General features: G+C 35.3%; 1 protein-coding gene across 9 annotated transcripts in view; it reads right to left on the bottom strand.

Moving 5' to 3' along the window:
* Phf14 (PHD finger protein 14) overlaps positions 1 to 14,846 on the bottom strand; it is a 161,611-nt gene that overhangs the window by 105,933 nt on the left and 40,832 nt on the right. For all 9 annotated transcript variants that reach the window (XM_028755934.1, XM_028755935.1, XM_028755942.1 and 6 more), the window contains 3 exons: positions 6,858 to 7,017; positions 1,964 to 2,075; positions 776 to 913 (listed from right to left, as the gene is read on the bottom strand). In XM_028755934.1, the coding sequence (XP_028611767.1) occupies positions 776 to 913; positions 1,964 to 2,075; positions 6,858 to 7,017 (410 nt within the window). The remainder of the gene's footprint in view (positions 1 to 775; positions 914 to 1,963; positions 2,076 to 6,857; positions 7,018 to 14,846) is intronic.

The following is a 14,846-nucleotide window of genomic DNA, read 5'->3' as shown; positions in this document are numbered from 1 at the left end:
TATTTTAATCAATAAAGAAGTTACTATAGGCTTGATTATGAGTTATACTTTTAGAAACTTATCACATGAATTAAAATACTTCCTACCTTAAACTTATTAAGTAAACATATATTTTTAGTCAAAATAACTACTATAGCATTAGGCAACAAATTTTATGAAAAAAGGCTGCAGTTTATATTTTTGCAACTTTATCTACCTTCATAACATAAAAAGAGGATCGTCAAAACTGCTACCATAGTTACGGTCACACTGTTACGTTGTAATCTCTAAAAACTTACAAAGTTTAGAACTTAAAAAATACATATTTTATATTGTTACAGAAACAATTTGAAGCACTGAGTCCTAGAAACAATTTAAATTTTTAAGGAGTTCCAAAACTACACTTTGTAATCAAATAATTGCTTAATCTAAAGACAGTAAGCCTGAAAAAATGCTAGGAAGCTAAAACTAAACCCAAAGAGAACAATATTGCCTTAAGAGTTTCATTCTTCTGTATAAAATATGCCGAATACCAACACTTGAAGACACCTTACATTACATTTTACCTGCCAGAACTCACTGTAACACTTTCGCTATGCTGTCCAGTATGCTATAACTAGCTTTAAGACTCACAAAACTCAGTCATTTACTATTCAAAAGTGTATATCAGTGGTCTGGTCAAAAACTTAAGTATCAAGTTTCCCTAACGTTTTATGATTGCTACAGGACACAGCAGACATGACAAGTCTTCTGAACACATTTAGCAACCAATAATTAATGAGGTAAATAAACGTACCTCTTCTGCTGCTGCCTCTGAAAGTAGGCCTTCCTTCTGGGCACAGGTAACATGAAAATAGGCTCTACACATGCCTGCATCACAGCTAATGCAAACTCCAGTTCTAGCAAAGCGAGGATCTTCACAAAAGCTACACTCCTACAAAAGTCACAGGAAAACTCTCACAGCAAAAGTATTTCTGAAACAATACTATCCTCTCATGTAGAATCCAATAAATATTTAAAATACTCAAGAGACACAGAGCATCAATGCAGATAACTGCAGGTAAGACAGGTTTTCCAATAAAAAAGAGAATTCTTTATAGATTTCTAATCAATCTAAATTAAATTGATATGATAGCAATAACAACAAATAATAGTATTACATGATGACTTAGGAGGTAGGCACTCAGTCTTATAAGTACTTTTCATATATATATGTTGAAGAAATTTGATCATTTTTTGTTACATTAAAAAAAAGTTGAGCCGGGTGGTGGTGGCACACGCCTTTAATCCCAGCACTTGGTAGGCAGAGGCAGGCAGATTTCTGAGTTCGAGGCCAGCCTGGTCTACAGAGTGAGTTCCAGGACAGCCAGGACTACACAGAGAAACCCTGTCTCGAAAAAAACAAAAAAAAACAAACAAAAAAAAAAAACAAAAACAAAACAACAAAAAAAAAAGAAAGTTGAAGTAGTAATGAGCTGACACATGCCCAAAATAAATTAAAGAGTGGTTATTATTTTTCTTACTCTCAATAAAATTCATTTTAAAATTAAAGTTGTGAGATTTCATTTGATCCAACTGAGTGTAACAAGGTTTTCTCTGGGTCCTATGGAAGAGAAACAGTATCAACTAACATCCATTTTTACAGCATAGGTTATCTGAAATTAGACTAATCAATAAATTAGCCTCTGGAGAAAGAACTATCAATATATGATTCAAATCAAGCATGGTGACTTCTATATACAGTCTCTGAACTGAGGAAGAGGCAACCTCATGTCTGAAGCTAACCTGAGCTACAGTGAGATATTACCTTAAAAATACAAAAGCAAAACACAACAAATTAATAATACTATAATAAATGACCTAGTGCTAAGAGCTCCTCAAGAAGCATGCTTACTAATCAAGACTTCTGTAGTATCATAAGCTTAAACAGCTATGTAAAGAAACCAAAAACCTGAATTTTAGTTAATCGTTAAGTTTACCTTACCTTGGCACCATATTTAGAATAGTTCATTTCTGTCAATGTTACTGGTCGTAATTTATCAATATCTCCAAAGGCTACTCCAGGAACATATAGGGCACAAACGATGTGGACCCATCTATAAGAGAAAAGACATAATTCTGTTATCAAATGCATTCCTGAAATTCTCACATAAAATCTGAACATAAAGTATCTTCCACCTTAAAATAGTACTAAAAGTATTCTATTAGATTTTTTTTTATAAAAATCCTCATCTCAAGACTCTTAAGTAAAAACTACAGCATACACAGAGAATGATAGCAGATAATTAATCACAGAAAGCATGCCTGCCGTGAGCAGTACTTCTCTACAAGTCTAGTCAAAATGGAGATTTAGGAACCATAATTGCTTTTCACTTAAGATTCACAGCACTTTGGTCTTATCTGTTATTCTTAAATATTTGCATAAGACTGCTATTCAAGTTTAACAAAACATCACTTTCACATTCAACGCAAGCTATGCACATTCATTACTGTAAGTACTTTTAGAATTAAGGATTCTAATTTAAGAACTAGGAAGTTATTCTGCAGTAATCAGGTTAATTGTTCTTTTTTGCTACTTTTCTCCCCAAGGGTGTTGGATATCCCTAAGGGTATATTTTAAAACAGTTTTGGTAGAAAGCTTAACTTTTGATGGTGGATGGGAAAAGGTACAAAACAAAGTTATTACAATGCAAGGATGTCATGTTTTCATTGAGCACCTCTATTCCCTATATAGCCTATGAACTAAACTTTACAAACCCACCTACAACTACACTATGTAAAGTCTGCACAAGGCTTTAACACTTTTTGAAAGATGTTCACACTCAGCATACTGAAAAAACAAACGAGAGTTGGTTCTAATTTCCTTTAACGCTCTGAGCTATTAATACATTATTATTATTATTATTATTATTATTTATATCTGCTTCCAGACAAACAAAATGTTGAATATCTATGTGAAATGTAAACACCAGATTTACATCACTTGTGTAAGAAAAGGGATAAAAATGAGATGGCAAATCTCTATGAACCTTGTGACTATATTGATAACTTTTGCTTTATCCTAGTTTAAAAGGTTCTGATTTTGTGATGTACCAAGTTTTAAAAGACTAAGACTTAATCATCCTATAAAAGTATTCAGGAAAAGTTTAAAATTTTTATCATTTTTTGTTGTACAAAAAACCCAGTTCTGAAATTTTCTTGATAGAACATTTTAATCCAACCTCCCATATGCGTCCTGCAGAGTTCAGTATAAAGACAGCATCTCAAGGAGCAGTCACTTTCTCAGTGTAATCTGTGCAGTTTCTTCATGTTCACTGATGCATTAAATGCTGCCATTCTCTACAGGAGTTTACCTTTGATAAACCAACAGCTGGCTGCTTGCTTTGTACTGACCTTCTTAAGATGTGCAGTGAAGATCTCCACTGCCATTTCTGTGTGACTGGCACACAAATGTATTATTTTGCTCAGCTATTCATGAGAACACCAATGTAAGTCCTTATTAAAATAATTATCAAAGTCACTGAAAATTATTGCTAACACAATTTTGTTCCTTTGAGCACTTTTTGTTCATATATTTTAGAACTTATGTAATTATATTGGGAAATGAAAACAACAAGAAAATCTTCCTTGTTACTTTACCATCCATTTTGCTTGGAGCTATGATGACAGATGTTGGTTGGGAAAAGGAGCAGAAAACAAGTATCATAAAACCACCAAAAGACAGAGGCAGACTGTCATTCTAGAATGGAAACTATCAATTCATTTGATTAAATTCATATATTGTTTATAGTCAGGCAACAACCAAGTAGTAATATACTTCTTGAAAAAACTCTTAAGTCACAATGGAAATTATATTAATGGAATAATTCTGAAGAATTTTTTCTGTGTAGTTCCTTTTCCTCATATTTAAAAAAATACTTCAAAAATATCTGCAGAATGTTATTTCTATTCCTTCAACCCAGAACCAGTGATTAAGTGTCTCGTAGGTAAAGAACATTACAGATTATCTGGAACTTAGATACAGGTGAATGAAAAATGCTTAAAGCAGTGTTTAGCTCACTGTCTTTGCTCAAGTAACATTTGCTACAAGGAAATTTAAAGGGTCTAAATTATTTCCTATGGATGGCAAATTGTTCTCATTTGCAAATCAAGAAATGCTTTCAAAGGACTGAATATTTCAAATACAGCAAAAGTCTAGAAGAGGAAAGTGGTAATGTTTAAGGAACCTAATGCTCTTATCCTTCTACTGCAATGGCTCTCAACTGGTAGGTTATGACCCCTCTGTGATCAAACAACCTTTTTACAGGGGTTATCTAAGGTCATCATAAAACAGAGATATATATATACTGCAGCTTAGCAGTAGCAAAAATAAAGTTATAAAGTAGCCATGAAAATAGTGTTATGGTTGGGGGTCCCCACAACATGAGGAACTGTATTAAAGGGTAGCAGCATTAGAAAGGTTGAGAACCACTACTCCAGTGTATCATAATGCTTACTAAAGTGAAAAGACCAATGAATCAGAGCCATATTGCACTGGAAATACACAAAAGGACAGCCTACAAAGGTGGTAAAGGAAGACAACTCTGGCTCTTCTTGTTTCCAGGATGGTCACTCAGTTTCTCTTTAGAGTATATGCCATGCTTTTCTTTGTTAAATAAAACATATGTTATTTAAGAAGTAAAATAAACATTTCGTTTATTTCATACACAGCAATTTCCACACATGAAATCACTTTGCAAGTAGAAATTGTGACTCACATCAATAGAGGAATGTTTAGTTAAATTCATGTAATAAATCAGTTTTAAAACAGTCTATACACTTCTCTTCCTTCTCCTGTGCTTCCTACATGAAAATGAAAATACAAAAGGACTTGTCCAAGTTTTATAGCTTTTTCTCTTTCTTGGTCTTATATCAAGCTAGCCTTACAATGCAGCAAAAGACATGAATGCTCATACTTTCTACTCTAGCCGACATGGGACTATGGACACGAACAAGTTAGACAGTCTATTACAAACCTTTTCCAGACGGCCCATGGAAAGGTATCTATATATGTAATATGAAGAGTAGCTAATACAAATATTTCCTATTAAATCTCAATGCTTAAAGAGCTTTCTTTTGTCTTCTTTTAGAAAACATTACAAGTTACTTTGCAGAATTTAAAATTAACAGGAAACCAAGTAAAATGAATTATCTTCCTCAAAAGGAAGCTGGGCTTTTGTTTTGTTTTGTTTTTCAAAATGGCCTTACTTTACCATGATGGAGTTCTCAAAGTTTCAATATTCAAGATTAAAAGTCACCAACTGGCCTGTACACAGGTAAGTAGAACAACATTGCTCAGAAGAAAGCACTTATTGTAGCAGCATTCTGAGTGAATAACCCAACTATGTTCCAGGCACTATGGTATATGAGTTGTGTACTTAAATCTTCTCAACAGTACTACCAAACTAAGGAATAATAATGAGGCTAAGGAATCTCCCTAAAGTCATAATAGAATAAAAACAAAAACAAAATAAAACAAACTAGCAAAAATACATAAACAAAGGCAAAACGATTTGAAAGCACACAGTATTAATGTTTACTAAAGCCACAGTTGTAGGCCATAGTCCACGAATGCCACCTATACATTAAGATCAAGCTCTACCGTATAATGTCAAAGTACTTACTATTTTTTACTTCATTTCTTTTCTTAGGTGACAAGAGATCTGGAACCTCAGCACAAGTTTCTGAAGATCCCACTGTACACTCTATGCTATCATATCATTTATGGGACACTCGCCCCTCTGGAAGGGAGAGCCTGATTAACATTCCTTGATCCTGGGACACTTGGTCCTCCAGAAGGAAGAGGCTAATTGCCATTCCTCAGACCACAGTGAAGGGAAACAACCTGCAGGTCAGGACACATTCCACAGGACTGATGGTTGGCCACCCATAGACAAGGGAAGTCCTTGCCACCTCATTCCCTAAACACCAGTTTAAAAGTCACACTGTTCTGCCAATCGCATTGTGCCTGATGGCTGCTACCCTGAAAACTGTATAAAAGTTCACCGAACAAGCTGCACGGGGGTCGCCTCTCCTTTTGGATGCAGAATGACCCCAGCATGCTGAAACAGTAAAATTCCTCTTGCTTTTGTATCAATCCCAGGCTCTTGGTTGTTCACTCAGGGGGTCCCCGGTAAGCTAAGGCTCACCAGAGTCTTACATCACCTACTTCTAAGATCCGAAGACCAACAGATAAAGCAGAAGAGGTTTCTAGCACCCACTTGGTACAATTTGTTCTTGTGACAAAGTCTAAACTCCAATATCAGGAAAAGGATAATTCCTTAATTTTGGTTATCCTTCATCTATGTGTCATCCCTAGGATTTCTTTCAAGAATTCTTTTATAACTTCCATGTACTTTGGGACTATAATCTTAATAATTTTTAAATAATGATTCTTAAATAAGAACTTTTAATCTCAAGTTGCTATTTAATTTTTAAATATTCTTAATAATTCTAAAATTTGTCCACTTTAATCACTGTATGTTATACTCCTGAATTGAGGAAAGACCTGTGTTCAAATTTCTCTATTTACCAGACTGTAGTCTAGAGTTAACACATGATTTAAATAGTAAGAGTCTTGGGCACTATAATCATAACCTGAGAAACTACCATGTGTTTCTTCACAGCAAGTGGGATGATGAGAGCAAAACCAAATGTAAGTACTAGAGAGATGGTCTTTCTTTTTCCCCTCATCCATCTACACAGCCAATTCACTCCTCTATACCAAGAAGATAGGAAGAATGTGTGTGACTTAAAAGTCATAAATGGAAGAAAAAAGAAATCTAAAACAGGAATGTTATAAAGCAGGCACATGGACACAAGATAATGAGGACATCAACCTTCCAGCATCTGTCTCCTTGAAAATCCCATCCTGGTTAGGACACAGTTCACAGCTAGGAGATACACCACATTTACAGGCATCACAAAACCAAGGCTCAGTGGAGTTTTCAGAAGCCGAACTCATAATAGAGTCACTCTCTCCATCCACTCCATAACATCCTAGAAAAGGAAAAGAGTTATGATTTAACAGGGCTTATTTTTTAAGCTCGCTTTTGTAAAATCAACAAAGAAACAATAAAAATATTGAAAAAATTCTAAAAAATGCAATGGTTTATAAAACTGATATAAAAATAGGAGTAAAGTTTTCAAAATTTCTTTTTCACCTTACGGCTATGACTGTATATCCATTACAAATAAAAATTGTTAGGTCTTCTTGGCAAGAATCTGACACTGGCCAAGGACAAGGAAATGGACTTCAGGCAGGAATCTGACACTAGGCTAGAACAAAGAAGTAATTTCAGACAAGAATCTAAATCTTAGGCTAGAACAAAGAAGTAGGCTTCAGGCATGAAAATGACTTTGGGCTAGGACAGGGAAGTAAGCTCAGATATTTTTTTCATTCTGATAAGCCCTTAGAAATAGTGATCTAGGGAGTGATCACCAGACTTTATTGCCTTGCTTGTTCTTTGACTATTTGTGTTTATTGTCTTGCTTGTTCCTTGACTATATGCATCTATTGTATCGCTAGTACTGTAAGGCCCCCAGAGTGAGGAGACCCCCAGTCAAACCACAGGAGAGTTCAACCATCCAGAATCAAGCGAGAGACTGAACTTGCTACAAACCGCAAAAGGCTTTATTTCCGGATTTTGGGGTATCAGTTGGCTGAGGCCTACGCTCACAAGGGGAGCGTCGACCCTGAGGTTCAGGAGCAAGGGGTATTTAAAGGAGAAAACCACAAACCAGGGGGGTGAAGGGGGAAACCAGGAGGTGACAGTAGTTAGTCATAAACCAAGGTGGCGAGTAGGAAACATCCTGTACACATTTTTCTCAGGAATGTGATCTTAACCTAGCCCATTGTGGTCAGTCACTGCCTGGGGTGACTTGACCAACCTGTATTTGTAGTTCTGCTATTCTTTGACAGATGACCTGGCTGACTTGCCCAATGGCTAATTCTTCAGGTGGCCAGCTAGTTCCTGGAACCTAGCCCTGTAAACCTGCCAACCTTAATTCAGATGATGGGGTCTCAAGCTTCTCTATGAATTTTTATATCCTTACAGTACCTCAACCGAGAACTGACCTTAATACTTGCATGTAATTAAAATGGTATAAAAGCAGACTGGGAAAATAAAATAAAAATTCAAAAGAAAAAATGTTAGCCCTATGCAATTCAATAGCATTATTATAGCACATTTCAATATATTCATTATATATAATAAAACAAATTACTAAAAAATAGAATATGAAAAAAACATAACAGATTTAGAAGAGTTCTGTGCCCCCCTCCCTTTTTTTCTAGTTTATGGAACAGTTTGACAAACACTAGTGTTATTTCAAAGTGTGGTAAAATCCATCAGTAATACTTTTAGTTCTAAGCTTTTTTTTCATATAAGAGACTGCCAAAGAAATGCTTTTAAAGGGACTAAATTAGCATACAAGCAAAGAAATCAAAATGTACTAATTTCTTTATTATTAAATTTTAGTAACCATCATCTTCATTGTTTGTAAGTAACTACGATTTTGTAATACAAAGTCATAAACTTAAATGACATAATTTTCTCGTTGGTACAGTTACTGTTACCTATAAAAGAGCAATAACTAAAATCTCTCCTCAACCCCACTGCCCTGTAAACTGATAAGCTGCATCACAGCCTTCACAGAGCATTTGCCATCTGACTTTCCATGTCACCATATTTTCTGCCATAAACTTAGTATTTACTATAAACCAAAATTCTGGCATTTTATACCAACTCTAGTTCAATCTAATTAATGAGAAGATAAATTCTAAAATATTTATTTCTTTCATTCAAAACATGAATATCAAAGAAACTATCCTTTCATATGAGAAAATGTTAAATTTTAAAAAGTTATAAGCATAAATTCATATCTTACATGTTAACTATTTTCAAATGTGAAAGTTTTAACAAAAGTAATCTCTACAAACCATAAAGAAAATATATTAAATACATGTATAATTGTCTTGAATTTTACAAAGATACAGATGATCCAAATTAGTAGAATTTGGATTCTTAAAATGAAACCAAATAATGTATATTCTTCTACCTTCTGGCTATGTAACTTTACACCAACTAACCCTTTGAGGCTTGACAATGTTATTAGTAATGTATATTTACTAACATTTATCATAATGTCTTGATATTTAAAAAAAAAAAAGAAAAAGAAAAAGAAAACACCTAGGTTGCCACAATGAGGTGTATTTTAAAAACCTGCATTTAACAACAAAATATATGAATCCCAGAGCTCAAACTCAGGATTTCAGAGTTTACAGCAGACACCTATATGAACTATGCATATTACTGATCCTTTATAACACATTTTAAAAAGCAAACAAACAAACAAACAAACAAAAATAGTGGACCTGAGGAAGTCAGAACACAAAATTACAATTCCTTGAAATACAGCGTACCAAGACATATGAAATAGAGAATATCTAGCTAAACACTGTTTTAAAATAAAAAATAAAAAGAAACAAGTTTATCTTCAACTTTTAGAAAAGAAACTAAATTAGTAAAGATAAACAATAAAAACCAAACCAAAAAACAAATCAGGTTGAAAAGAACAGAAAGGATCAATGAAACAAGTTTAATTTCTTCATTAATTAATTAATTAATGAAGAAATTGATCAATCTGGAAATAATTGAATGCCAAAAGTGAACCAAGAAGATAGAAAATTTCTGAGCACATCAACAAAGAATGAAATGAAATCAGTAATACAAGGTCTCACAATACTGGGGAGACAGTGCATACAGTAAATGCATGTCTAGTAAGCGTGAGGACCTAAATACAACCTCCAGCACCCAGGCACCTAGATCTGCAATCCCCTTGCTGGAAAGACACAGGAGGATCCTTGGGGCTTGCTGGCCATACAGTCTAGCTGAGTAGGATGCTCCAAGTTCAGTGACAAAGAGACCCTGGATTAAAAAATCACTGGAAAGAACTAGAGAAAAACACTCAGTATAGATCTCTAGCTCACATACATGCATAGAAATACAAGGCTTTAGCTGAAACAAACACATATGTACACACACATATAAATGTACACATAAACTTATATACACGCATAGACTACACATACACACGAACAAGTCTCTCAAAAAAAAAAAAAAGTTTAGGACTAAAAGTATTACTAATGGATTTTACCACACTTTGAAATCACACTGATGTTTGTCGAACTATTCCATAAACTAGAAAAAAGGGGGGGGGGGGCACAGAACTCTTCCAAATCTGTTATGCCTTTTTCAATACTTCATTTTTTAATTTGTTTTATTACCTATAATGAACTCACAAATAATAGCATGCAGCTGGATTAATATAGCCACTCCTATTAGCACTTTCCTAGACACAAACTCTATATACCTCAAAGGAATTAAATGTAGTTAGAATAATCATTTGAAAACCTTGGAACATCACTTGTAATTTCATATTTTCACTATCAATTAAATTATTATGCATTTTTACCTGCATTCTGTTCTTCCTTGTCACCTAATATTGTCTCTTCTTATACTTTTTTCTAAATCTTATACTATATATACGCATTGCTTTACAAATATATATGTATATATTATAGGCTATGATTGCATATAGGTAAGAACACGTGTTTTCTTCCTGAAATTAAATAATCTTGCTTAGTATCATGCATTCTAAGTCCATCTACCTATTTTCCTGCAAATTTTGTGACTTTATTTTTTAGAGCTGAATATTATTCAGTTTTATATATGTACCAGATTCTCATTATCCATTCATCTGTTAGTGGACATCTATCACATTTTATCAGCAGACAATTGCCTTGATACTAAAACCTGACAGAGTCATAAGAAAATCCAAAAGGGAAGGAAGGAAACAAAGAAAGAAAGGTGGGAAGAGGTATGGACACTAAAGTTCAATATTCCTGAACACTGATACAAAATCCTCAACAAAATATTACAAAAATCAAATTGAACAGTAAACCAAAAAGCTCATACACCATAATCAAGTTGGTTTCACCCCAGGTATGATTCATTATATGCACATAGGTATCAACTAACTTAATAAAGAATATGAAAAACATCATAAAATCAATTCCAACAGATGTAGAAAAAAATGACCATCTCTTCATGACAAAATCTCTGAACAAATTAGTTACACAAAGATCAAAGAGATATGATAAAGGCTATGTATGACAAACTCATAATCAGTATCATACTGAATAGGGAAATACTGAAGACTTTCCTCTGGGATCAAGAATAAGACAAGAGTGCCTAACCTCACTGCTTTTATTCATCACAATGCTACAATCTGTAGAGAAAATAGACAAAAAAAGAAAAAATAAATAAAAGGTATACAAATAGAAAAGCAAAGAGTAAAATTATCCCTGTTTTTATGTAATATGATTCTGTATGTGAAAAATCTACATATCAATGACTATTAAAACAAATAAGCAAATTCAATTAGAAAGCAGGATACAGAATTAAAACGACAGCAACAACAAAAAGATCAATAGCTTTTCTACATACCAGTAATGAATTTTTTTGAGATGGAAATCATAGTACGTCATACCCAAGTGAACTACAAATTCAGTACAATTCCCATCAAATTCTAAAGACATTCTTCACAGAATTACAAAAAACAATTCTCAAACTCATATGGAAATTCGAAAGACCCCAAATAACCAAGGTAACCTTAAGTTAAAAGAGTATAGTTGGAGGCACCACAATACCCGATTTCAAAATATACGAGGGGAGGGGGGGTGACTGTATAAACAACATGATATTGACCTAAAAACAGATACAAAGATCTATAGGAATGAGATGAGAGATACCCTCTATACAACTACATCCAACTAATTCTCCACACTTTTCAATAGCATACAATAGAAAAAAAAAAAAGCACTGTTAATAAATGCTGCTGAAAGACAGAATACAAATAGGCATGCAGAAAACTAAAAACAGACTCCTATTTCTCAGCTCAAAACAAAACAAAGGCCTAAATGCAAGACCTGGAACTAAATTCTAATAGAGGAAAATATATTGAAAATACTTCAAGATAGTGATACTATGATTTTGCTCGGTAAGAGTCTGTGATGATTTGAGTAAGAATGGATCCCATATCCTCATATATTTGAATTCTTGATCCACATTCTAAATATTTTTGGATGGATTAGAGACGTGGCCTTGTTAGAAGAGGTGTGGCCTTGATGAAGGAAGTGTATCATTGGGTGTGGGCTCTGAGGTTTCAAAAGTCCAAGCCATTCCCAGTTAGTGCATGCACTTTCTCACCCGCAAGCGTGCACAAGTGTGTGCGCGCACACACACACACATCCCTAGGGTGTTGATGAGTGCCCATTATAAGGACTACCTGAAAGGCTGAGGAGGGAGGGTGGCAAATTAAGAGACTGGCAACATAGGAGACTGTGATGGTTTGAAGGAGAATGGTTCCCATAGGCTCTAATGTTTGACTACTTGGTCTTCATTTGGTAGAACTGCTTAAAAGAATTAGGAGGTATGTCTTATTATAGGCCGTTGTATCACTGGGGTAGGCTTTGAGGAGGTGTGCTGTCTCTGTCTCTATCTGTCTTAAAGTAGATGTCCTTTCTCTCTCTCTCTCTCTCTCTCACTCTCTCTCTCTCTCTCTCTCTCTCTCTCTCTCTCTCTGCTTCATGCTGTAGATGTGAGCCCTCAGTTATTGGTTCCAACTCCATGCTTGCTTACCTGCTGCCATGGTTACACCATGGTCATGGAGTCACTCTCTAAACTATAAGCCCCCATTAAATGCTTTCGTCTCTAACTTGTCTTAGTTATGGTGTCTTATAAAAGCAAGAGAAAAATAACTAAGACATAGAATCTGTTAGTATTCTGTCTAAACCCCACCTCCACAGTTATCTGGCAACACCCAGGTATGCTCTTTATGGCAACAGCCAGATAGGCCTGCCTACTATAAAAGGGGCTGCTTGACTCCTCTCTCTCTCTTACTCTCTTGCCTCTAGCTTCTCTCTGCCCTCTCACCCTTCCCCCATTCCCTTCCCCCTTTCTCCAAGTGGTCATGGCCAGCCTCTACTTCTCCTTTCTCTGCCATCTTCTGTTTCTCTCCCTCAACCTTTGCACTCTTCCCTAAATAACCCTCCCCCCTCGTGGAACCATCTGGTGTGCTGTTATCTGTTATAAGCTTCGACCGAAGTCTAACAGAATCTGTCTTAAAACAAGAAAATAAAATCAAATGAACAGTGACCAGAGCACTACTGAATAGACATGCTTACTATGGTGGTGTGAAATCCTGGTTTCAATTCTCAGTACCAAGAAATAACAAGAAAAAAAATAGGATAGAAAAAAATTGTTCCTTTTGAATTTTAAATGGTAGTATTGTTAAGATTTTGGGGTCTAAATGTAGGATTTTCGGGTCTTGGTTTGAAACGATTCCCATTGACACATCCCACGAGGGCACACTCCTTAGTCAGAGGACAACTGCTGGATTAACATTCAGAGGAGGAAGGGAGAGGCTGATTAACATTCCTCAGACCACAGGGGAGGGAACCCACCTGCGGGAGAGGAGAGCCCAGAGTGTAGATACATTCCAGGAATCAGGAAGCTGAGCACTTAATGTAATAAACCTGGGCAAAAGGAAGACACTCCTTGTCATAATCTTGGTCACCTAGAGACCGAACCTGGAAAGGTCAGACTTTGTGGTTTGCCCTCGTGAACTGTACTGTACCCATAAGTACTGTACTCAGCTCTTTTTCAGGGCTCTCTCTTGCCTGCATGCGAGAGAGTCCTAGTGCACTAGTTTCTTCCTTTTTTTTTTTTAAAGATTTAATTTATTTTATATATATATATATATATATATATATATATATATATATATATATGACAAGTACACTGTCACTGTCTTCAGATACACCAGAAGAGGACATTAGATTCCCTTTTAGATAGGGATGAGCCACCATGTGGTTGCTGGGAATTGAACTCAGGACCTCTGGAAGAATAGTCAGAGTGCTCTTAACCACTGAGCCATCTCTCCAGCCCGTGCACTAGTTTCATTAAACCAAACCTCATGTGATTGCAGTGAGTCCTGTCCGTGTGTGTTTCTGTGGGAGCATGTCCCCTTGTTTTGGATCTTACAGTCCAACAGTATTTCTTGGTGGGCTCAGGTCTGATGCTATAGTAAAAATTTGGTTGCAGCCAAACATCAGATAGAACCTTTAATCCCAAAGCTTAAGAGGTAGGAAGCCAGTAAATCAGGAGTTTAAAGCTAGTCTCATCTACATGGAGTTGAAAACCAACCTAGGCTACACTACTTGAGAACCTGTCACAGAAAAACAAAAAGATGTACTAGAATCATAGATGTAAAACACTGAAATTTCAAAGCATCTTCACTCCCAGAGTAGAGTGTAAATGAGAAACTGTATGTTCACCCATCTCCACAGACCAGGTAAACAAACAAAGGTGATTAAGTAGTCAAGATAAATTGAAGATTGCAGGGCTGGTCAGCTGCAGCTAATTTCTGATGTAAGAAAATGAAGATCTAGTAATGTCAAACTGCTTTTAAAGAATTTCCAAATACAAAACGGGTACAAGAGAATCAACTACAGCTAGCCAAAGGCACAATAGCTCATGCCTATAATTCCAGCACTCAGAAAACTGAAGCAGGAAAAAGTTTGTAAGTTTGATGAACAGCTAGACAATGTCTTGTCTCAAAAAGACTAATAATAAAATAGCAGCAATTAAATGTATAAAATATCCTAGCATCAGAATGTCAGAAATTAATTCTGTAGGAATTCAGTTAAACTCAAAAATTAACTGCCCCAGGACACATCCTGGGAGGAGCACATTCCTTAGTTA

Source organism: Grammomys surdaster, unplaced genomic scaffold (genome assembly GCF_004785775.1).
Source record: "Grammomys surdaster isolate TR1022 unplaced genomic scaffold, NIH_TR_1.0 126091, whole genome shotgun sequence".
Classification (NCBI taxonomy): Eukaryota; Metazoa; Chordata; class Mammalia; order Rodentia; family Muridae; genus Grammomys; species Grammomys surdaster.
The sequence above is the reverse complement of the archived record's forward strand: the minus strand, read 5'-3'. Positions and strand labels throughout refer to the sequence as shown.